Raw genomic sequence first — 24,851 nt, forward strand, 5'->3', positions numbered from 1 at the left:
GCAAGAGAGGGAACACCAGCAGGGGGAGTAGGAAAGGAGAAGCAGGCCTCCTGCAGAGCAGGGAGCCCAGTGTGGGGCTCGATCCCAGGACCCTGGGATCATGACCTGAGCCGAAGGCAGACGCTTAACGACTGAGCCACCCAGGCGCCCCTTATGAATCCTGTTTAAAACATTTTTCGTTCCAACATATTCAATTTGTTGTATGTTTTTAATCAACACAATTAGCAAAAAAATATCTGTATGATATAACAATTTCATAATATATAATGGAAATTATACTAATAGATATTTTTAAATAACAGAAAAGTAGTCACAGACATTACTCACAGAAGTTTGTATGCACCATTTACCACCTGAAGTGACTGCCATGTGGCCACAAATTCAAGAGCTTACAAATTAATACACCCTCCTCTTATGAAATAATGTGATTCTCGAGAAAAGTTTTAAAATTTGGGACATTTGTATCATTTAAAGTCTTCTTTTTTTTAAATGAGAATTTTCGTCTGATATCAATAGTGTAACTTAGACTTTTTGAAATTTTCATAAAATGCAACCACATTAGGTTTTTGTGGTTTTTAACCATCCACTCAACAAATATTTGAGGAGCTGAGTTCTGTGCTCAGGAGCCATGTGTGCAGTAATAAAGAAAAAGACATAAAACAGTGGCTAATATTTATTAGATCCTAGCTCTTTGGTGCTACTATAGAAAGGTTAAGAAACTTGCTACATCCTGAGATCATAAATTGACTAAGCGGTTTCTGGCTTTTTTTTTTTTAATTAGGGTAAGATACACTTTTTAAAATTAATTATAGCATACATACAGAAGGCTGTAGAAATCCTAAAGTCACAGAGTTTTTCTAAAGTGAGCACCATTGTGTGAGCAGCATCTAATATTACTAGCAGTTCAGAAGCCCTCTTGTCCCCCCTTCCTGCTACCCCGTAAAAGTAGCCACTCTCGTGTCTTCTAACATTATGGATTAATCTTGCCTGATTTGAACTCTATATAAACACAGTCTTAATGTAATTATTCTTTTGCCTTGTCTTCTTTTATCCAGCATTAGAATTGTAAGATTAATTTATGTTGTCTGTAGTTGTATATCATTCTCATTGTTCAGTGGTGTTCTGTTATCATAAATAGTTAAAATTTACTGATTTATTCTTCCGGTGATTGACACTGGAGTTGTTTCCAGTTTGAGATAATTATGAATATTGGTGTTGTCTTTGGGAAATAGAAGAATGCATTTTTGTGTGATTATATACCTAGAAGTGGAATTGCTGGGTTATGGGGGCAGGGGATGTGCATCTTTGCAGCTTTTCCAAATTTTTTATTACATTCCCATGAGTAACGTATAAGTGTTCCAGTTGCTCCACATTCTTATCAATGCTCCCCATTTTCTTTGTCATTTTAGACATTCTATTGGGTGTGTAGTGTAGTGTCTCTCTTTTTTTTTTAAGACCTCTTTCCTCTTTTTTTTAATATTAAGTGTACAGTTCATTAGTGTTATATATATGTTCACATTGTTGTGAAATAGAACCCCAGAATGTCATCTTTCAAACCTGAAACTTTATACCCATTAAATAACTCCATTTTCCCATAATCACAGCCACTGGTAACCACCATTCCGCTTTTATGTTTTATGAATTTGACTATGTTAGAGTAGTCATATAACTAGAATCATACAGATTTGCTTTTTTTGTGACTGGCTTACTTCACTTAACATTATCTCCTTAAGGTTGACCCATGTTGTAGGATGTAACAGGATTTACTTCCTTTCTAAGTCTGAATAATACTCCACTATACATATATGCCACATTTTGTTTATCCATTCATCTGTCAATGGACATTTGAGTTGTTTCCACTTCTTGGCTGTTGTGAATAGTGCTGCTATGAACATGCATAGGCAAATAATTGTTTTAGGCCTTGCTTTCAACTCTTTTGGTTGTATACTCAGAAGCGGAATTGTTGGATCACATGGCAGTTCTATTTTTAATTTTTTGAAGAACTTCCAGACTGTTTTCTATAGCAGTTGCACCAACATATGTGGTACTTTAAAATTTTTTTACTTTGCTACATGACTAGTAATGTGGAGCATATTTTCATATGTTCATCATCTGTTTGATATTCTCTTGTGTTGAGCCTATTCAATTTTTTGGCCAGTTTTCTTTTGTGTTTTTATTACTCACTTGGAGAAATTTCTTTATATATTTTGGGTAAAAATATTTTGTCAATTATATATATTGCCAATATTTCTCCCACTGTATTGCTTGCCTTTATAGCTTCTTAATCTATTGCTATTTAATGATTTTGATGAACAGAAGTTCTTAATCATAATGTAATCCAGGGTGTTTTAATATTTTATTTTTAAGTAATCTCTTCAACTAACATGAGGCTCGACCTTCCTACCTGAGATCAAGAGTCGCATGCTCTACCAATCACCCCTATAATCCAACTTCTTAACTCTTTATAATTATTAAGTTTGGTAATTTATTCTAAAATTGTTTTACCTGCTTCAAGGTCATGAAGATGTTTTCTTCCAAAAATTTACTGTTTTAACTTTCATATTTAGATCAACAATATAACTCAAGCTCATATTTTTCCCATATGGATATTACATAGTACCATTTATTGAAAAGACTACTTTTTATTGCAGTGTCAACTTTGTCATAAGTCTGATGCCATATACATATGCATCTCCTGCACTCTTTATTCTATTGAACTGTTTATGTGTCATTGCACCAATAGTAAACTATAATTACTATAGCTTTACAATAGATATTGATAATCTCGTAAATCACTTTGCCTTTGTTCATTTTCTTGGCCTTTCATCTTCCTTTCATTTCCATCTAAGCTTTGGCACAAGTTTGTCAACTTCCACCCAAAACAAAATAAGCTCTGATAGGATTTTGATTGCAATTGCATGAAATCTAGAAATCCATTTGGGGAAAATTGACAACATTATAATAGTGTCTATTCCATGAACATGGTACTTCTCTCCATTTATTTAGGTCATCTTTAATTTCTTTTAATGTTTTTATAGTTTTCATAGGTCTTACACAGGTTTAATACTTGTCTTCCTCCATTTAGACTGCTATGAGAAAATACCAGACTGAGTGGCTTCTATACAACAGAAATTTATTTCTCACAATTCTGGAGTTTGGAAGTCTCAGATCAGGGTGCCAGCATGGTTGGGTGAGGGCCCTCTTCTCTTTGTGTTTTCACATGTTTAAAGGCATTAGGGAGTTCTATGGTGTCTATTTTATATGAAAACTAATCTCATTGATGAGAGCCTCCCCTTTATGACTTAATTATCTCCCAAAGGCCCTACCTCCTAATACCATCACAATTGGGATTCAGGATTTAATACATCTATTTTGGGTGGTCACAAATATCCATACCAAGGCAATACCTAAGGTGCTTATTGAACCTAGCTCTGAATTTAGAGACTCATTATGCTTAATTTTCTGGTGTTCACTAAAGGATATTTGGAAAAATCTGGGAAAAGCGCAGATACCTAATAAATAGCATTTTAGCATTTCCCATACAAAACTGGATCAATGTAACTATGTTCTTTGATAACTTAAAAAGTATCTGGAAAATTTTTGTTTGATACAATGTATATCATTTTTTAGCTTATTTGAAAGCGAATGTATTCTTATTTGGCTGTAAAAGGACATATAAATATAGAAAAAAATTTTAATATAAATAATTGTGTTTAGGGGGAAGGTCCTAAAGCCAACTCTACTCAAGGGATGCCTTGGTAGCAATGATTGTTAACCATCTGGAGTGACAGAAGAAAGTGATATTGGGTAACTAACATCTTAAGAAGTTTCATCTCAAGTTATATAATATTATAGCAACAAAAATGGAATCTTAATTATGCTGTTGGTTGCTCCGTTTTGGTCACAGGGGTGGGCACCTTTATCATTTACTGATTATGTACTGATTAATGTGGTCAGTGTCTTTGCTCCGTAAATTTGTGATATATGGAGGGAGTTTTAACCAGAATTGGTTGGTTTTATGTCTTGTCAACATTTTTATGTAATTCTTTTTGTAAGCACTGGGACCACTGGGCAATATTTAAACACGTTTGAGGCCTTTTTAGCACCCCAGGGGTATGAGGCGATGTAAGATAAATCAATCACTATTCAAAATTAATTGTTATATTTTACATTCACCATGTCAACTGAACCACCTTAATCTTATGATAATATGGGTATGATAAATCCTTATGGTAGCATGGGGAAAAAAATCACAGAAATTGCAGGAACATTGCTTTGTATATTAATTATTCTGTATAATAAAACTATTCACCCAAGGAAAAGATCCCTAACTTTGCGCAAATGCTAAATTTCAGTGCTGAAGTTCATTTTTTATATTGGGAATCCCTGGTTATTTGCATGTAGCTAGATTTGTCCCGATGTGGCATTTGTGGAAGAACAGAATAGTTAGGCTCTTTCCAGGAGATCCTGTGTTGTCTATTTTGCAATACTGTATCAACAGTGAAATAAAACAAACTGCTTTGGTCTACTTTTACAAATAACAACTACATACCACAGACTTCTGTTCTGCCTGTTGTTTGTTTAGTCAAGTAACCTGGGATACCCTGAGGAGTTGTGTGGATGCAGCTAGTCAGAAAACTGAATGTCCTAGAGGCTTCAACCCTTTGAGAAATAGTCATGTTTAAAAAGACCTAAAATGCAAGGACACAGAGCTTTAAAGACGATATCCATTGCACTCAACTGTAGGTGTTTTCTGTTCTATAAATAAATGCATTATGCTTTTCCAGGTTTTAAGAAGAGGCAGCGATGAAGAGAAAGTTCTTTGTTTGGTTCGGCAACGGACAGGCCATCACTGTCCAACAGCTGTGATGGTGGTGCTTATCATGGTATGGGACGGCATTCCTCTCCCCATGGCTGACAGATTGTACACGGAGCTTACTGAAAACCTAAAGTCATACAATGGTCATCCCACAGACCGAAGATGCACGCTCAATGAAAAGTAATCAAATCTGTTTTGTACTGCTTTCCCATTCACACCTCTATCATGTAATATTACATAGTTCATTAACTACCAGTTATGCATATTATAGAATTTTAGGTATTCTGAAACTAAAGAATGAATTTTTTTTTTTTTTTTTTTGGTCAAAAAAGAGAGACTTCGTTTCATAGAGAGTTGAGACCATTATAGGGTTGGTTGGTTGCTTGGTTTGTAATATCTACACCCAGCTCACCAACCCCAGATCAAACCCTGAGATCAAGAGTCGCATGCTCCTCTGACTGAGCCAACCAGGTGCCTTTAGAGAGTATTCTTTTTCTGCTTCCCTCTTTGATGCCTGATCCCACTCACCCGTAGAGTCTGGAGGAGAGGGATTTTTTCCAGAAAGGAAAAGCTCCTCCATAGAGAATTGTACTATATTCTCAGCAATGTAAGAGAGTACCTGTTTTCCTGTTTTGCCAGGAATATAACGTCAAACTTGAGGTTTTGCCCTTTTAGTAAGTGGTAAATGGCATTTTTCATGTTATGAATGAGTTTTTTCATATGGTTAAGAGTCATTTGCCTTTTTGGGTGGGGGTAGTTATTGCTCAACTACGTGTTAATTGTTTTAGCTCATTTCTAAAGGATTGCTTCTTTCATGTATTGGGGTACTTAAGACTTTGTTATATAATGTCTAAACGGTTTTGCCAGTTTGATACTTTTCTTTTTACTTCTGCTATGTTATCTTTTGCGTTTTCCTTTTTTTATTATTATTATTTTTTATTTCCTAAGTAATCTCCACACCCATGGGGCTCGAACTTACAACCCCAAGATCAAGAGGCACATTATCCAGCAACTGAGCCGGCCAGGTGCCCCATCCCCTTTCCTTTTTAATATAATTAATCATATCTATTTTTTCTTTTGTGTCTGAATTTTAACTGGTATTTAAGAACATTTTTCTCTCTTTCAAGTTATACAGTAATTCACCCATATTTTCTTTTAGTTCTTGTTGAAATTGTAAATTTTTAAAACGTGAATCTGCGATGTACTTAAAATTTATGCTAGTTAATAGTGGGAGGAGGAGATCCATTTCTGTCCTCTTTTCCATTTAAGAAAACACCAGTTACAAGAGAGCATTTCTTTCCCCTTGATTTGAAATGCCACTTTAACTGTAAGCAAAAATTACATATGAGACAGTCTTCTCTTGTATTTAAAATTTATATCATTGTCCTGGCTTTTCAGGTACTAGTACCACATTTTTTTTTAATTATAGAGATTTTATAATGTATTTTAGTATTTGGTAGGGATAGCTCACCTTACTCGCTCTTTTTCAAAGCTTTCTATTATTCTTTTCTGTTTGTGCTTCCAAATAAACTTTAAAATGAATTTGTCTAGTTTAAAATAGAGCCAATGACATTTTTAATGAGATTTCATTAAATTAACTTACAATGATATTGAATCTTCCTATCCCATAACATGGTTTTTCTTTCCATTTGTTCAAGTTTACTTTTGTGTCTTCAGGATTGTTTTGTGTAGTTTTCCTCATATATGTCTCTCCTTTTTAAAAGAAATGTCATTATACTGTGGCGCCTGGCTGGCTCACAGCATGCAACTCTTGATCTCGGGTTCTCAGTTCGAGCCACGTGGTCAGTGTAGAGATTACTGAAAAAATAAAAACCTTTCGGGTGCCTGGGTGGCTCAATAGGTTATGCGTCCGGACTCTTTCAGAAATCAAGCTCTGCATTGGGTTCCACACAGAACTTGGGGCCTGCTTGAGATTCTCTCCTTCTCCCTCTACCCCTCCCGCTGCTCGTGTTTCCTCTCTGTCTCTCTCTCTCTCTAAAATAAATAAATAAATAGATAAGTAAATAAATAAAATCTTTGCAAGAAAAATAAGTAAATAAAAATCTTTTTTAAAAAAGAAATGTTCAGGATGCCTGGGTGGCTCAGTTGGTTAAGCGTCTGCCTTCGGCTCAGGTCATGATCCCGGGGTCCTGGGATCGAGTCCCGCATGGGGCTCCTTACTCAGCAGGGAGCCTGCTTCTCCTATCCCTCTGCCTATCGCTCCCTCTGCTTGTGCTCTCTCTCTCTCAAAAATAAATAAATAAAATCTTTTTTAAAAAAGAAAAAAATGGGGCATCTGGGTGGCTCAGTCATTAAGCATCTGCCTTCGGCTCAGGTCATGATCTCAGGGTCCTGGGATCGAGCTCCACATCAGGCTCTCTGCTCAGTGGGAAGCCTGCTCCTCTCTCTCCCACTCCCCCTGCTTGTGTTCCCTCTCTCTCTGTGTCTCTGTCAAATAAATAAATACAATCTTTAAAAAAAAAAAAGAAATGTCATTATATAAAATATAAACAATATATAGGTCCCCTTTCTGATCCCCACACAAAATTAATTTGCATACCTTTAAGAGTATTCCTTTATGTTTATGTCATCATTTCATTACATTTACCTTATCTTTACAATGCCAGTAATATACAAACTATTTTTAATGTCTGCTAATTCTTTTTTTTTTTTTTTTAAGATTTTATTTATTTATTTGAGAGAGAGAGAATGAGAGAGAGCACATGAGAGGGGGTAGGGTCAGAGGGAGAAGCAGACTCCCTGCTGAGCAGGGAGCCCGATGCGGGACTCGATTCCGGGACTCCAGGATCATGACCTGAGCCGAAGGCAGTTGCTTAACCAACTGAGCCACCCAGGTGCCCCTAATGTCTGCTAATTCTTTTGTATGTGGATTCACAATAAACATAGTAACTCTTGTATGAAGGCACTGCTTTGAAGGATAGACATATATTGTCTCATTTAATCTTTCCAAGAATCCAATAACCTAAGTTTTATTCTATTTCATTCAATGTAGATCTAGCATACCTTTTTAATTTTTAAGTAATCTCTATACCCACTGTGGGGTTCAGTCTCATGACCCCAAAATAAAGAGTCTCATGCTTTACTGGCGGAGCCAGTCAGGCATGCCTTCAGCATATCTTTTTTTTTTTTTTTTTTTTTTTAAGATTCTTACCAGGGTGCCTGGCTTGCTCAGTTGGTAGAGCATGTGACTCTTGATCTCAGGGTTGTGAGTTCAAGCCCCATATTGGGTATGGAGCCTAGTTAAAAAATAAATTAAATAAATAAATAAATATTCTTATTCTCTATTGTTACAGAACAGATGCAAGAATCCTTCAACGAACTCTTATATACCTCTCACCTAGATTTCATCATCATTAAGTTTGCAACATTTGCATTTATATACAAAGTCACACATACACACATATTATTATTGATTAAAAATAATTTTTTGGGGCGCCTGGGTGGCTCAGTTGGTTAAGCGACTGCCTTCGGCTCAGGTCATGATCCTGGATTCCCGGGATCGAGTCCCACATCAGGCTCCCTGCTCAGCGGGGGTCTGCTTCTCCCTCTAACCCTCTTCCCTCTCGTGCTCTCTGTCTCTCATTCTCTCTCTCAAATAAATAAATAAAATCTTTTAAAAAAAAGATAGTAATTTTTTTTTGTTCTGGATTGTCAGCTAGTTTCAGGCTTTAAGCCTTTTCCTGTAAATAATACTTAAGAGGGTATATTCTAAGCATGAGGACATTCATTTACATAAACCCAGCAAAATTATTAAAATCAGAAAATTTAACTTCGATAAAATGCTGTTATCTAATCTACAGTTCATATTCAGGTATTGAATATTTTCCAATAATGTACTTTATAGGGGCACCTGGGAGGCCCAGTCGGTTAATCATCTGCCTTCGGCTCAGGTCATGACCCCAGGGTCCTGGAAGCAAGTTCCACATCGAGCTCCCTGCTCCGTGTGGAATCTTCTTCTCCTCTCTCTCTGCTGTCTCCCTGCTTGTTTCTGGTCTCTCTTGTCTCTCTCTCAAATAAATATATAAAATCTTAAAAATAATAATAATAATGTACTTTGTAGTAATTTTCCCCCACCCAGGAATTAATGGGTTAACTTGTTTTGCCTTTTTCATGTCTCCCTCTCTCCTCTTTTTGGTCTCTTGATTGTTTCTTATCTCATGCGTTGTCTTCCACGGCATTGATTTTTTTTTAAGATTTTTTTGAATTTATTTGAGAGAGAGAGAGACTGCGTAAGCGTGGAGAGGGGCACAGGGAGAGAATCTCAGCTCCCCACTGAGTGCCAAGCCCATTGCGGGGTTCTGTCTCACAACCCTGAGATCCCGACTGATCAGAAACCAAGAGTCAGATGCTTAACCAACTGAGCCACCCAGGTGCCCGGGTATTGACATGCATTCACATTTTTGAAGGCCTAATTTTATAGACTGTTGCTCAGTTTGTGTTTGACTGATTGTTTCTTTCTAATTAAAATCAAGTGAGGAATTATTGGTAGGACTACACTTTTTTTTTTTTTAAGGTTATATTTATTTATTTGACAGAGAGAGACACAGCAAGAGAGGGAGCACAAGCAGGGGGAGTGGGAGAGGGAGAAGCAGGCTTCCCGCAGAGCAGGGAGCCCGACGCGGGGCTCCATCCTAAGACCCTGAGATCATGACCTGAGCCGAAGCGTCTGAGCCACCCAGGCGCCCCGGGACTACACTTTGTCCATAATATCAGGACCTGTTTTCAGTTCATTTGTCCTATTATCAGTGATGTTGACTATTTCGGATACTCTGCAAAAGCTCTTTTAGGTCTCGCAATCCTGTACAGTTTCTGTGTGTTTCATTGTTTAACTGTCAGCCGTTAATTAAATTAATTAATTAAACTACATTTTTCTTTCCTTCACAAACTGCTATCATTTCAATGACATAAATGTACTATTTATTTTTCTTTTTGTAGTCAGTGTTATCTTAATGTCAGGTATTTTCTTGACTTTCACAGTTAAAAAATACTACTAGTTCTGATCTCAAAATTTCTGTATACTTTTCATTTACTGATTTTTTTGTTTGTTTTTAATCATTACATAAGTACCACATTCATACTATTAGAAGTTTCCAAGTATTATGCAATTGGAAGCCACAGGAGTGTATGTTATTTCCTCGGGTTTCATATCTTTGTATGAATATTCTAATCATTGTCATTCTTACTATCAGGTCCGTGTTAGGGTCTCAGAAATGCCCCCAATGTACTAAAATAACCAAGTTACTGAATGAAACAAGCTTTAAGTTCAATTTTTCCTTTTGTAATCTTAATAAAGGTTTTCTTTAAAATTAACAAGGTGATTTCACATACAATATATAGTCCATTATCAATCCTCGGGATTAAATAATGTCAGTTTATAGATGACGGAGTTAAAGTCCAAAGAGGTAACAGGATACTTTCCTTTTCATTTCTGATAGGGGAACAGATCCAAGATTTAAAATGCAGACTCTTGGGGCGCCTGGGTGGCTCAGTTGGTTAAGCGACTGCCTTCGGCTCAGGTCATGATCCTGGAGTCCCAGGATCGAGTCCCGCATTGGGCTCCCTGCTCGGCGGGGAGCTTGCTTCTCCCTCTGACCCTCCCCCTTCTCATGTGCTCTCTCTCATTCTCTCTCTCTCAAATAAATAAATAAAATCTTAAAAATAAATAAAAAATAAATAAAATGCGGACCCTTTGGGGCACCTGGGTGGCTCATTCAGTTAAGCGGCCAACTCTGTTTCCGCTCAGATCATGATCTCTCAGGGTCTTGAGGTTGAGCCCTGGGTCGGGCTCTGTGCTGAGCGTGGAGTGTATTTAAGAGTCTCTCTCAATAAAATAAAGTAAAATGCAGACTGTTTATTTTCTCCCAGGCATATCCAAATCAAACAAGTTTATGGGTATTTGTGTATAATTTATTGCTGTTTATTTGGATTTACAATCTTGAACAAACATTTTAGTTAAAAAACTTGCTTATATTCAAGGGCCGTTCGCTTTGGGTTAACACTACTTAAGATAAAATAATTAATGAAATAGATATGTTAAAATCAGTTTACTGGTCATCTATACTTCTAAAGTTACAGGAATCTGAAATGTTCTGTCTGAGGTATTGGCCTTGCTTTATCAGTTCATTCCCTTGCAATTATCATCTTACAGTCGTACCTGTACATGTCAAGGAATTGATCCAGAGACTTGTGGAGCTTCGTTCTCTTTTGGCTGTTCATGGAGTATGTATTTCAATGGATGTAAATTTGGTAGAAGCCCAAGCCCTAGAAGATTTAGAATTGATCCAAGCTCTCCCTTACATGTAAGTGTCCCTTTTTACTTTTCAATTACACAATGGATTTATAAATACATTCCTTAAAATATTTTCTAAATAGTAAAACAATGAAATATTTTAAAAGTAGTGAAAAAAAGTTAAGAATATATATAAGTAAATAGTTTAAAATTCTCTATAAATTAGGTAAAGTCTTTAACTACCAACCCAAATTCCAACTGTCCCTGGTTCCCTCCTCCTCTTCCCTAACCCCAGAGACAATCATTGTTAAAAGAACCTAGAATTTTATACCCAGCCAAAGTAGGAAGAATAAATAAAGCCATTTGCCAACATTTCAAAGACTCAGAAAGTTTACTACCCACAGAACTACTATGAAAGAATTACTAAAGGACGTAATCCAGAAAGAAGATATATGAAACCGGAACCAATCTGTCCGGGACACGAGGCCATGGTGAGCAAAGAAATTAGTCAACCTTACTGTTAAGTTTAAATAAGTTGAGTACTTACATTTTTTTAATTAAAATAACAACTGATAAGTATAATTCCATACTCTTATCAACTCAAGGGTGGGTAGGCACTGGGGGAGGGGGGCACCTATAGGAACTAAGTGTGGTAATGTTTTATGCTTTGTTTGGAGTGGGGAGAATTTAGATACTAAGATCAGTGTTTTTCAAACTTTGAGCTGTGACCACAAATAAAAAACATTTTATATTACAAACTGCTATCCAATGGTATATGCAAGTAAATAATTAAAATAAAACATCAGAAAATAATACTTCATCTTCTATGTAAGAGAAGATATTAAAATATTAAAAAGTTAATATCCAATCTAGTTATTGCTGAGGATCACTATGATTCACTATAATATTTTTTATAAATTCTCATTTTTCTTTTTTCAAATGTTAGTTATTACCTACTAAACTGATTTCTTGGCCCACGAATGAGTCATGACCCACAGCTTGGAAAACACTGCTCTAGATGTTGTCAGAAAAACATATATTTGAGCAAGATTATTTTTAAGATTTTTTAGATGAATAGAAATAGAATTTTTACATTTTGAAATTGTTGTGGGGAAAAAATCTTTAAAAAGAAAACAATCAAAGGATTTTTAAAGATCATTAGAATACAAGATAAATAGGAAACAGAAAATAAAACAGGAATGAATCCAACTATATCTATAATACAATGAATATAACATCTTTCAAGAAACTCAAAATTAATAATCATCCTTTTACAGAGATAATCAGAATTATTTAGCATTTTCTTGATTTGCCATCTACTGCAATTAAACAAGGAAATGATTCCAGAGAGAACTATCATTTGCAGATCATGGACCTTAGAAGAAATCTAATAAGTCTGTTAGGGGCGCCTGACTGTCTCAGTCAGTAGATTGTGTGATTCCTGATCCGGGGTCGAGTTCAAGCCCCATGTTGGGCATAGAGCTTACATTTTTTAAAAAGGAAGTGGGTTAAACCTTTAGGGAGAAAACTTTAAAAATTTAGTAAAGGACATATAAAACACCTGATTGTGGAAAGGTGCTATGTTCATCCATAAGAACACATGATAATGTGATGTCCTTCTCCCTTAAAATTAATCAGTTTTCTTTCCAAATACTATATGATAAAACTACCAGTATGTAAATATATTAGTAATACTTACATGACTGTTAAATTTTTATTCTACCACAGAATATTATGTAATTAATGAGTATGAGATCAGTTTTTATGATCATTTTAAATATTGAATAACATCTGTATGGTGCTTATAATACAGAAAGAAGCATTTCTCATTACAGAAACTGACAGAAGGCCAGGATGAAGCTCAGAGCAGGCAAGGGAGAGTAAGGTGAATGCAGTGGCCTTGTATGCGATGTCAGCCATTTGGGAAGATCATTAAAGGAATTAATGAAAGTGATACAATCACACTTTTCTTTGAAAGAGATCTCTATAGTTGCTCTTTGAATATGGATTAGAGTTGGTAAAGAGTGTGTTTAGCAAGATGAGCTAGCCTTAAGAATAGTCCAGAGAAGGGATCATTGTAACTCGGAATATGGTTGTGACAGAGGAAATGGTGGGCAGTGGTTAGTCTGGAAAGGTTTTAGTTATTAGATGGTAGTGCTATTGCTTGATATAGGTACATGGACATAGAACCCAGTTTCAAAAGGGTAGATTATGGATTCATTTTGTAGCCACTAGGTGAGAGATTTCTATAAAATCCAAGTGGGAATGTCAGGTCAATAATAAGAATCTGGGGGCACCTGGGTGGCTTAGTAGGTAGAGTGTCAGACTCTTAGTTTTGGCTCAAGTCGTGATCTCATAGGTCTCGAGATCGAACCCCACGTGGGACTCCACACTGAGTAGGGAGTCTGCTGGAAGATTCTCTCCCTCTGCCTCTTCCCCCATTCACTTTCTCTCTCTCTCTCTCAAATAAGTCTTAAAATAAGAAAATGGAGAAGAATCTGAAACTCAAGTGTGATTTGTGGTCCAGGTAGTAATTATAGCCACAGATGTGGATATATGACAGTCCTAGGAATCAGGTGTAGGATGAGAAGAGCAGAGGAATGTAGGCTTGAGCCCCAACAGTTAAAGATCTGATAAGAAGAAACCTCTATATCTGACACACACATTTGTTCTAATGAAACAATTAGAAAATCAAAATTTTTACATTATGTATAATGAGACTTAAATTTGTAAAGTGATACCAGTGGTCAGCTATAAAGCTTTATTGGATTTTTTTTTTATGTGCCTACTTTATTTCAACATCTCTACACTGTAAATGAGATATTTCATGATGACCAGTTACTCAGTCTGACTTCTGATACCAGATGATTCGTAATCTCCTAACAGTAAAACACAATTGCCTACTCTACCTAAATATTTTAGGTGTTAGAAAACAATCAGAATCTTTTCAGTAGGTACTTAAATCACAATTGTAAGTTTTCCCCAAATAAATGAAATAATTAATGGGTGAGTATAGCCAGGAGGTGTTTTTAAAGTAGGGTCCTGACTTTTCCTGACTATATTTATGAAACTATATTAAGTATCAGATACATAAGTAAGACAGATGAAAGGAACACAGTAATCTATATATAGACCTGATATACATAAATTTCTTTTTCAATGAAAGCATCAACCTAAATCATTAGGAAACTAAAAGAGTGATCACTGATGCTTTATAGTTGCCCAAATTGGGGTTTGTTAAATGCACTCAAGAATTAACTTCCTATGTCTACATTGTGTGTGGCTTTGGTTTTATTAATAATCTGATGAATATCAGAAGTAAACTAATCCACATGAAGGTCTTCTTTCTGTGTTCTTGGCATCCACCAGATCTCAAATGAAGCAGAAGCATGGAGCCTTCTTAAGTCTCTCAGTTCCCCTTTGATAGTCTTCCTTGGATGTGACTGATCATTTATCAATTCTTTGATTTGATTTAGGATACAATCCTCTCTCAAAAATTACTACAGTTGTCTTTCAGCTATTGTTTCCAAAGTCTACCTTATCTGCTGCATACGTTGTACTGTCTTCAGTGATTTTTTTTAAAGATTTTATTTATTTATTTTAGAGAAGGAGACAGAGAGCGTCAGCAGGGTGGAGGATAGTCTCAAGCTGTCTTAGCTCTGAGATCTCCACTCAACTCGGGGCTCAAACTCACAACCTTGAGATCACAACCTGACCTGAAACTTCAGTGATATTTTGCATAGAGACATTTGTCATGACTGTTCTCCTTGAAAAAAAGGTCTTACAATGTTTCTACCATCAGTAGCAATCTAGACTCTTTTTATGGTGTCCCACCACATCTTCCACAATTTGTAGCCGTTATAATGTGAAAAAGAAAACACTAGCTTTAGACAACCAGTTGCCCACTTACCTATTATTGAAGCTGTTAGCATAGAACCTGATATGTAGTATGCGCCTTATGTTTGTTGTTCTCCCACTTCTGTTATAGAAACTTGTTGTGCTCTGTCAGAGTTCTTTACCTCAACATTTCCTCTTGCCACTAGGAACCCTGTCTTGATTTATTTCAAGTGCCCAGTAGTACTGAATAAATATAAAATAGGGTTCTTCTATTTATCAACATGAGCACTTTACCTCTAACACCATTTAGACTTCTAATTAGCTTATAACATAGAACTTGAATTTCAAAGACTAAATTAAAGCATAATAATGACCAGTAGTTCAGATTTTTTAAGAATCAACCCATGTGATTTTCTATGGTAGCTCTTTTATTAGGGTAAGTATGAGTTGTGCATCAACCACATATCAGCAATGATTTATGATTCGTTTTCATACCTAAAATTCATGTCATTATGAAACAACTTTTATGGACTGTCTTTTCCTGTAGGAAAAAAACCTTGAAGATAATTTACAGAGTTTGGCTACACGATTAGCTCCCATTTATAAGCAGTATGCTCCAGTTGCTTACCAAAACCAGGTACGTTTGGGGACCATATACAGTGCTCTTAAACATGGTTGAAATTTCGATATAAGCAACATCATTATTAATAGAAAACCTTCAGATTTGAACTTGAGTGTGTATCTATTTTTACAGAACAGCTTAAAAAATTTTCCAGCCTGGATGTGCCTGGCTGGCTCAGTCGGTAGAGCATGCGACTCTTGATCTCGGGGTCATGAGTTTGAGGCCCATGTTGGGTGTAGATACTACTTTAAAAATATTTTCTTAAAAAAATTAAAAAGTTATCACTTCCTATTATGACAAGTGAATTAAAACTCCAGAGTGACAGAATTGTAATTAATTCTAGAAATTTTAATTTATGAAACAGGAATGCATGATTGATTCAACACAAGAAAATTAATCAATGTAGTATACTAACTACATTAATAGAACAAATGACAAAAAACACATGATCTCCCCATAGATGGAAGACATTTGACAAAAATCCACCACTTTCATGATAAAAACAGTTAACAAAATAGCAATAGAAGGGAATTGCTTCAGCCTGATAAAGGACATCTACAAAAACCCACAGATAATATCATAGTTACGATAAAGACTAAAACATTTTTTGCTTACTGTCAGGAACAAGACAATATCTATTCTCCATTCCTAGTAAACATTTTGCTAGAGGTTCTATTAAGAGCAAGTTGAAGAAATTCAGAGTAAAAAAGGAGATAAAATGATCTCTACTAGCCAACGGTATGCTCCTATGTGTGGAAACTATTGAGGGATACACATACATACACACTCACTATTTGAGCTAATCAGTGAGTTTAGCAAGGTTTCAGGATACAAGATCAATATGCAAAGTCATTGTTTTTCTACATACTAGCAATAGACAATCCAAAAATAAAAATAAGGAAAAACAGATTGTCAAAATTTTGCAATTTTGTGCTTCAAAGGACATCATCAAGAAAATATACGAGGGGGGCGCCTGGGTGGCTCAGTTGGTTAAGCGACTGCCTTCGACTCAGGTCATGATCCTGGAGTCCCTGGATCGAGTCCCGCATCGGGCTCCCTGCTCGGCAGGGAGTCTGCTTCTCCCTCTCCCACTCCCCGTTTGTGTTCCCTCTCTCGCTGTGTCTTTCTCTGTCAAATAAATAAATAAAATCTTAAAAAAAAAAAAAAAGAAAATATATGAGGGGTGTGGGAAATGAGGAGATGAAGGTCAAGGGGCAGAGGCTCCCAGCCATAAGATAAATTACATTTGGGCATCTGTTGCACAGCATGGGGAATATAATTAACAGTACTCTATCATAGACTTAAAAATTTTTAAGAGACCTTAAGTGTTACCACGACACACACAAAATAATCCTCACTATGTGAAGGGATTGAGGTGTTAACTAACCTAAGTGTGGCAGTCATTTTGCAAGGCTGTATATGTCTGCAGTCATCACAAGGTAGAAAATAAGTGTATAATGATCTTTTTATTTTAAACATAACCAGAGATCTAGATTTCTTCAATCTTCGTTTGTATTATCATGAATAGCATGCTCTCTGTTAATTGCTAACCTTTGGGTTTTTTGTTGTTGTTGTTTTTCTCATTGTATTATGTTATGTTAGTCACCTTACATTACATCATCAGTTTTTGATGTAGTGTTCCATGATTCATTGTTTGCGTATAACACCCAGTGCTCCATGCAGAACGTGCCCTCTTTAATACCCATCACCAGGCTAACCCATCCCCCCACTCCCTCCCCTCTAGAACCCTTAGTTTGTTTTTCAGAGTCCATAGTCTCTCATGGTTCATCTCCCCCTCCGATTTCCCCCCTTCATTTTTGCTAAGCTTTGGTTTTAAAAAGAGTCCTAAATTCTATATTGGCTCATGAACATATGTATATATGTTTACCTACTTTTTATGGACATTGAAAACTTCACATGTACTTCATGCACTGTAGTAGTCTCTCTTTCTCCAGGGATAATTTAGCCTTGGTCTGCTCAATATTCACCTCCAACAGGTATTGTCGTCAGCCTACCATCAGTCACAGCCAGTCATTGTCACTTTACTTGCTGTCCTCCTAGACTCTTCCTCCTGAATGTTACTGAACTACCCATCCACTACTTTACCACACTACAGTCAGAAATCTCTGACTTACAATGTATAATTAGTTTAAGAACTTGGTCAGGAAGTGATTTTTACTCTTTACTAAAGGAGATTCTTTCTGGCTCTTAAAACTTTGTGCCATACATTTCTCTTTTTAGGTAGAATATGAACATGTTGCCCGAGAATGTCGGCTTGGCAGCAAAGAAGGTCGTCCGTTCTCTGGGGTCACTGCTTGCCTAGACTTCTGTGCCCATCCTCACAGGGACATTCACAACATGAATAATGGAAGCACTGTGGTATGTACCTGGGTGGCTTTTGATTCTAAACGGTCCATTGCTGTGTACTTAGGCTGAGGTCCTGAAATATGATGATTGTTAAAAACCCTATTTTATGTTCTGTCCCACATAGTTTATAATATCAATGGTATTTAAGTTATTGTTGATATACTTACACAAAGTTACAGAACTGGCCTTAAATATTTTGTTCAAAGTCTTGAATCATAGTGGTACGTTTGCTAGGAAGTAGGAGTACAATTCTATGCCATCAAACTGGTAGGTAGGAAGTTAAGCAACTTACTGTTTTTTGTTTTTGTTTTTTGCCTTCTGTGTATCTCAGGGTTTTTGTGAAGGAACTAGGCCAAATGTATCATCTTTTTTGTGCCAGTATATATGTATAGTTATGTTAATATACCAGAATTGTCAGAAATATTTGCATTTAGGTGTGCACACTTAGATTTACAGCCATGGAAAGAATTACATGAGCATAGTGTGAAGTCAATCAAGAGATGTTTAAATTAGGTAAAAGACTGTGGAGAGAATCATGCAATGGTCCTTTTGTAAGTGGAATGGGTTTTGCTTCCAGTAATTGTCTTCTCACCTGGTAAAACATTCCGCTCTATTTTTGCACTACACCAGTCTGTTTGGTTGGCCCCATGTAAGAAAGATAGCTACAGGTTCCTGAAAGTACACAATCTAATCCATCAAAAGGCAGCCTTCCTTTCTTGTTTGGCCAATAAGTCTGTGAGTGATAGATTAAGGAGCCTTTTTTTCCTTTTTTCTTAATCTTTCTTGTCCACTGTTGTTGATCAGTGGAGCCTTTGAGATCAATGATATTATAAATCTGTCTGGATGAATCTTGGCCGGAGTGTGGTTCATTGTCATTGTGTGGCTAATATGTTTTACCTGGTTTGCTTCATTACAAACTATCTGTGATCAGGCTGAATTAGGTTCAGAATCGAACTAAATTTTGGTTCCACTTCTCTCGTGCTTCTCCTGTGTATTATTCAGTGCTGCCTCTTCTCCACTGCTCTTGTTCAAGCCATGAGGCTCATACCCAGAACTTGACATAACTCCAAATTTCCCCATCTCTGAAACCCTGAGTTCTCCAAATTCGGCTGCCAATTCTCTTTTCACCCTGTCTGCTGCCCCAGTCCTTCTAATTATGCTTCTCATATCTACTCCTTGTCCCCTTCTTAATCTCCCTGTGAACAAATAAATTGATTAAGTAAACATTTATTGGTGGAAGAGTCTACTTTTTAACATGATTACTTTAAAATTACTGACAAATAACACCCAAGGGAACTCAGTATTTCAAGTCTTGCTGGTAAATGTGACTATAAATATTGAGAAAATATTGTGATTTTTAAAACTTTAAGCTTATCTTACTTTCCTATCTGTATTCATCAAGTCTATCGAGCTTATAATCAGGCAGTTTTCTTTCTTTCCAGCCTACTGTCTTAGAAAGAGCCCTTAGCTCTAGGAGAGATGTTTTTAATAAAAATAATGAAACCATTCAGGGCGCCTGGGTGGCTCAGTCGTTAAGCGTCTGCCTTCAGCTCAGGTCATGATCCCAGGGTCCTGGGATCGAGCCCCACATCGGGCTCCCGGTTTGGCAGGAAGCCTACTTCTCCCTCTCCCTCTCCCCCTGCTTGTGTTCCTTCTCTCGCTATCTCTCTCTGTCAAATAAATAAATAAAATCTTTAAAAAAAAAAAATGAAACCATTGGATATATTTTTGGTGGCTCTTTAATGACCCTTGAAAATTAATTACCACTAAGATACTAATCCATGAAGAAAAATATGAATATTAGGTATCAAAGTCAGGAATTTCCTGTATGTAGTTCTGTAGTTTTATTTCTCTACAATGAATAAAAATAACTTTTAAAGTCAGGAGAAGGACTGAGATAGGTTATATTCAAGACAGAATTTTCTTCAGATGTCTTACTTCACATGCAAAAGAAAGGTAGGTAACTTATTGGTATGTTCCTAGCCAGAATAGAAGTAACATCAAGCAGAAAGAGAAAATTTATCAAAATGAAATGTTTAATTTTTAAAAACTATTAGAATTTTTAAAAATAATTTTTAAAAATAATAAAAAATCAATTTAAAAATAAAACTATTAGAATATAAGTCCTGCTAGAGAGAAATCTCTTGTGCTTCTTCTTTTACTTCATTAATATCTGTTCAGTGCATTTAGTGAAGAAAAAATCACCTTGGGGGTGTGGGGGGCAGGAAAAAAAAATCTGTATATCTATAGATAAATTCCACTTATAAGCAGAAGTGAAGAAATCCTAAAGGAAAACAGAGCAAATTAGCAAATTCTTCCTAATTAATCCCCCTCTACCCAAAGAATGTGACATTATTTGAGAAATAGGGAAATATATAGGCTAAAATAATGTCTTCTTAATGTTTTATATGAATGCTGTGGACAATCCAGTAGATATTCCCTAACTTAGGCAATGAAGTAAAATGGAATGTAACAAAAGGCTTACTATTTAAAATATAGGAGTTTTGGGGTGCCTGGCTGGCTAGTTGGAACAGCATGTGACTCTTGATCTCTGTGCCCTGAGTTTGAGCCCCACACTGGGGATAGAGTTTACTTTAAAAAAATACCATAAAATACATAAACAAGTATAGTGTTATTGACTTATAAGATCAACTCAAAATTATACTGGTCTGCTTACAAACAGTTGATAAATTACTAGAATTGAAGCATGTTGAGTGGCTTGATATGTATTTATCCAAAATCACTATACCGGCAGTAACCAATGGAAAACAGAATGGGAATACAGATCCTTTTGACAATGGCAACAATTAGAAGGTAGAAATAACTACGATGAATGTGCAGGACCTATTTCATGTTTTCTTTCTGTCAGGTTTGTACTTTAACAAGAGAAGATAACCGCTCCTTGGGGGTTATCCCTCAAGATGAGCAGCTGCATGTGCTACCGCTCTACAAACTCTCAGATACAGATGAGTTTGGCTCTAGCGAAGGAATGGAAGCCAAGATCCAATCTGGGGCCATTGAGGTGCTCGCACCCCGCCGTAAAAAAAGAACGCGTTTTACTCAGCCAGTTCCTCGTTCCGGGAAGAAGAGGGCCGCAATGATGACAGAAGTTCTCGCACATAAGATAAGAGCGGTGGAGAAGAAATTCATTCCTCGGATCAAGCGCAAGAATAACTCGACAACAAACAATAGCAAGGCTTCCTCGCTGCCGCTTTTAGGTGAGGCCTGTGGACCCTGCTGACTCTCTGTGCACAACTTCCATTGGCCGAAGGGTTGGGACTTGCCTTTGCACCTATTTCCCCTCTCCTTTATCTTTGCTGCTCTCTTAGGAATGAGGCATTCTGGGGGAAAAAGAAAGAAAGAAAAAACCCAACTTTTGATCAGATATCAATTCAGTTAGATAATTGTTCTTAAGTCTCCTTTGCTTTTTAATACAGGTTGGTTTAGAGTTCAAAATAAGACACTGACTACATTCACATACACAATTTCTCCATAATTGCCAAAACTCAAAGTCAACAAGAGAGTGGCCCATCCGTATTTCGTGGTATTTTTTTCTGTTTATGGTGTTTTGTTTTTTTAAACATGTTTTTATTGTTTGTTCCCCATCTGTTTCGAAGCCCAACTCCTCCTTCTTGGCATACGTGAAATGACATTGCTTCCTTGAAGTCTTCCTCACTCAAGTTTAGCATCAATTTAAGTAAGGCAGTCAACAGGTATTACAGGGCACCCCTTTGTGCGGTTGTGGGTGCTAGAAATGTAGTGGTGGAAGAGGAGAGGGAGGGCTGTGCAAAAAGCCATTTGAATATGGTTGTCAGAGCGATTTGCTGAGAATGAGGCATTTGAGTCAAGGCCCCAAAGCAATGAGGATCATGAGTGTTTTTATTTAGAGAAATAGCATTCCAGGCAGAGTAAATGGCAAATGTAAACGTCAGGAGGCAAGAATTTGCCTGGAATACTTGAGGCAAGCAAGGAGACCAGTGTGGCTAAAGCCGAGCATGAAATGGGGAGAAGAGTAGGAGATAGATGGGAGAGGGAAGAGGGGTCTCTGAGCTGTTCATCCCAGGCTTTGTTGACTGCTCTAAAGACTTTGGCCTTTTTTGAGTGAGAGGAAGGTTAGTGGATATTTCAGAATCGAGAAGGGATGGGGCATCTGGCTGGTTCAGTTGGTGGAGCATGTGACTCTTGATCTCTGGGTTTTAAGTTCAAGCCCCACGTTGGGTGCAGAGATTACATAAAAATGAAATCCTTAAAAAAGAATAGAGAAGGACTGTAACCTGACTGAAACCTAACATTCTGCTTACTGGATTGAAACTAGAAAATAGTAGACAGAGAACAGAAAAGTAGGGCAGTGGTATAGAGGCCATCCTAACAGCTCAGGAGAGAGGTGATGGAGCTTGGTCCAGATTGACTAATGAGAAGGATGTGAGAAATGTCTGGTCCTGGATGTTTTCAAAGTAGAGTCAACAAGATTTCTCATAAATCTGGAATGTGGACAAAAAGAGAAGTGTGAGTGTTTATCCTGATGTTGGTCTGAAGAAACTAGAAAGATGGGGAAATCACCAAAGGTTATGAGAAAAGGGGAGAGAAGAATAGATTTGGAAAGATACAGAGGGAGATCAGAAGCTCACTTTTGGACATGTCAATTTCAAGACACCTGTCAGACAACTGTTAATAAATGATGTAGGCTCGAGGTATGATTTAGGTAGTCAGCTGCATAGAGATGGTATTTAAAAGCCTGAGAGTGAATGAAATCACAGAGACACTAAAGGAGCTAGAAGGACAAATCCTAGGAATTCCCAATCTGTACAGGCTTCAGAGATGAAGAACCAGCAAGAGAGACTTGGAAGGTCTGGTGAGGTAGGAGTGAAACCCCAACACTGTATGTAGTGTTTCAAGGAGGGGAGGGATCAACCATGTCAAATGTTGCTCTGTGTCAAGTGAGATGAAAATTGAAATTTCACCATGAGTTTTGTAGGCTACCAGAGGTCCTACTTGAGCAGATTCAATAGTGAGAATGAATGAAATAGATTGATAGGGAAATGGGAGAGAAATGGAGAAATTCTTGTGGTTGGCTATAAAGGGGATCAGTTGAATGCAGTGACGTTTACAGGGCTGAGGTTTTTTTCTGAAATGGAAAAAATTTTAAAGGTACAAAGTGAGTGAATAATTTAATGAATCCCACTTCCCTCTTATGCTCCCAATTTAAAATATTTTTTAATTTTAAAATTTTATTTTATTTAATTAATTAATTTATTTAAAAGCAGCCTCCACACCCGGTGTGGAGCCCAACATGGGGCATGAACTCACGACCCTGAGATCTAGACCTGAGCTGAAACCAAGAATGGACACTTGACTGACTGAGCCACCCAGGCTGCCCCTAAAACATTTTTAATACATAGTAATTCTTATTTCATCTATATCCTTATCCAGGCCCCACCCCTTCAAATTTTTTGATAATAAATTGCATAAATTTTTTGATAATAAATTGCATCATATTATCAATTACTTCATCAGTATGTGTCACTAAAAGATAAGGAATGTTTAGAACCACAATACCCAAAACAAATAAATCAGATAATGCCTTAATACCAATCAGTGCTCAAATTGCTCCATTTGTCTCCTAAATGATTTTTCTTTTTTGACATTTGCTATGTTTAAATCGGTATCCAAACAAGGTCACACGTTACAGTTAGTTGATATGTCTCCTCTACCACTTTTCATTTAAAGCTTGCTTTTCCTATTATTCCTTCTTTTTTCTTTTTTACATAAAGCAGAAACCATTATCTTGTAGAGACGAATTCAGCTTCATTTTTGAAAACACTTAACTATGGGGGCACCTGACTGGCTCAGTAGGTAGAGCATATGACTCTTGATCTCGGGCAAGATGGCGAATTCAAGTCCCACATTGGATGTAGGGCTCACCAAAACAACAACAACAAACCAAAAAACAAAAAACACTTGCTATGGCCAAGGACACTGGCTGATTTCTACATTCTTGTTTCTTCACATCAGGAAACACAGTGTCTGATGGTATCTCTTTTTATGATGTTAAGGCTGATCCATGGTACAGGTGTTGTGAGCGTGATTCACGGATTATAATGTTCCCTATGAGCTTTTTACGTGATGGTTTTATTATTTTGTTTTTTTAAAGATTTTATTTATTTATTTGACAGAGAGAGACAGTGAGAGAGGGAACACAAGCTGGCAGAGTGGGAGAGGGAGAAGCAGGCTCCCTTTTGAACAGAGAGCCCGATGCGGGGCTCGATCCCAGGACCCTGGGATCATGACCCGAGCCGAAGGCAGATGCTTAACGACTGAGCCACCCAGGCACCCCTTACATGATGGTTTTAGAAACGCTTACTATCATGTTCTATATTCTTTATTCCATTAGGAGTAACAAAGTCTACCATTCTTTCTCCATTTGTTAGTTGATCTTTTAAAAAGAAATACTGTCCTTACCAATAACTTGCTAACTATGAGTTATGGTTCATGTAGAGAAATTAGAATAAATGCTTGGCAATTTGACTTTACTCACCAGTTTTCAGAATACAACTTAATTCCTAGTCATCTTCCAATGTGTTCAATTTTTTTTTTAATTTAGTATCATTTTGATCTCATGTTTTTTATAGTTTTTGTTACTATTTTATTGACAGTATTTATATTTCATTATTTTTTTTTAAGATTTTATTTGACAGACAGAGAGAGACAGTGAGAGAGGGAACACAAGCAGGGAGAGTGGGAGAGGGAGAAGCAGGCTTCCTGCGGAGCAGGGAACCTGATGCAGGGCTCGATCCCAGGACCCTGGGATCATGACCTGAGCCGAAGGCAAACGCTTAATGACTGAGCCACCCAGGTTCCCCTATATTTCATTATTATTTATAGTTTATATTTCAGTGCACATTAAATAGGCGGGGGGTTTTCCCAGTTAAATATGAAAATGCTTTTTTTTTTTTTTT

General features: G+C 36.8%; 2 protein-coding genes across 2 annotated transcripts in view; both read left to right on the forward strand.

Annotated features, from left to right (window-relative positions):
* LOC118018005 (methylcytosine dioxygenase TET1-like) overlaps positions 1–24,851 on the forward strand; it is a 138,579-nt gene that overhangs the window by 103,751 nt on the left and 9,977 nt on the right. Inside the window, exons 7-11 of the mRNA XM_035016446.1 lie at positions 4,788–4,999; positions 10,989–11,139; positions 15,454–15,543; positions 17,770–17,907; positions 20,765–21,113. Of these exons, the coding sequence (XP_034872337.1) occupies positions 4,788–4,999; positions 10,989–11,139; positions 15,454–15,543; positions 17,770–17,907; positions 20,765–21,113 (940 nt within the window). The remainder of the gene's footprint in view (positions 1–4,787; positions 5,000–10,988; positions 11,140–15,453; positions 15,544–17,769; positions 17,908–20,764; positions 21,114–24,851) is intronic.
* Positions 17,830–24,851, forward strand: part of LOC118018008 (cell division cycle and apoptosis regulator protein 1) — a 105,735-nt gene continuing 98,713 nt past the window's right edge. Inside the window, exon 1 of the mRNA XM_035016474.1 lies at positions 17,830–17,907. The gene's annotated coding sequence lies outside the window, so the exon portion shown is untranslated. The remainder of the gene's footprint in view (positions 17,908–24,851) is intronic.

This window comes from Mirounga leonina, unplaced genomic scaffold (genome assembly GCF_011800145.1).
Source record: "Mirounga leonina isolate KUSES-001 unplaced genomic scaffold, KU_Mleo_1.0 Mir_106, whole genome shotgun sequence".
In the NCBI taxonomy this organism is placed as follows: domain Eukaryota; kingdom Metazoa; phylum Chordata; class Mammalia; order Carnivora; family Phocidae; genus Mirounga; species Mirounga leonina.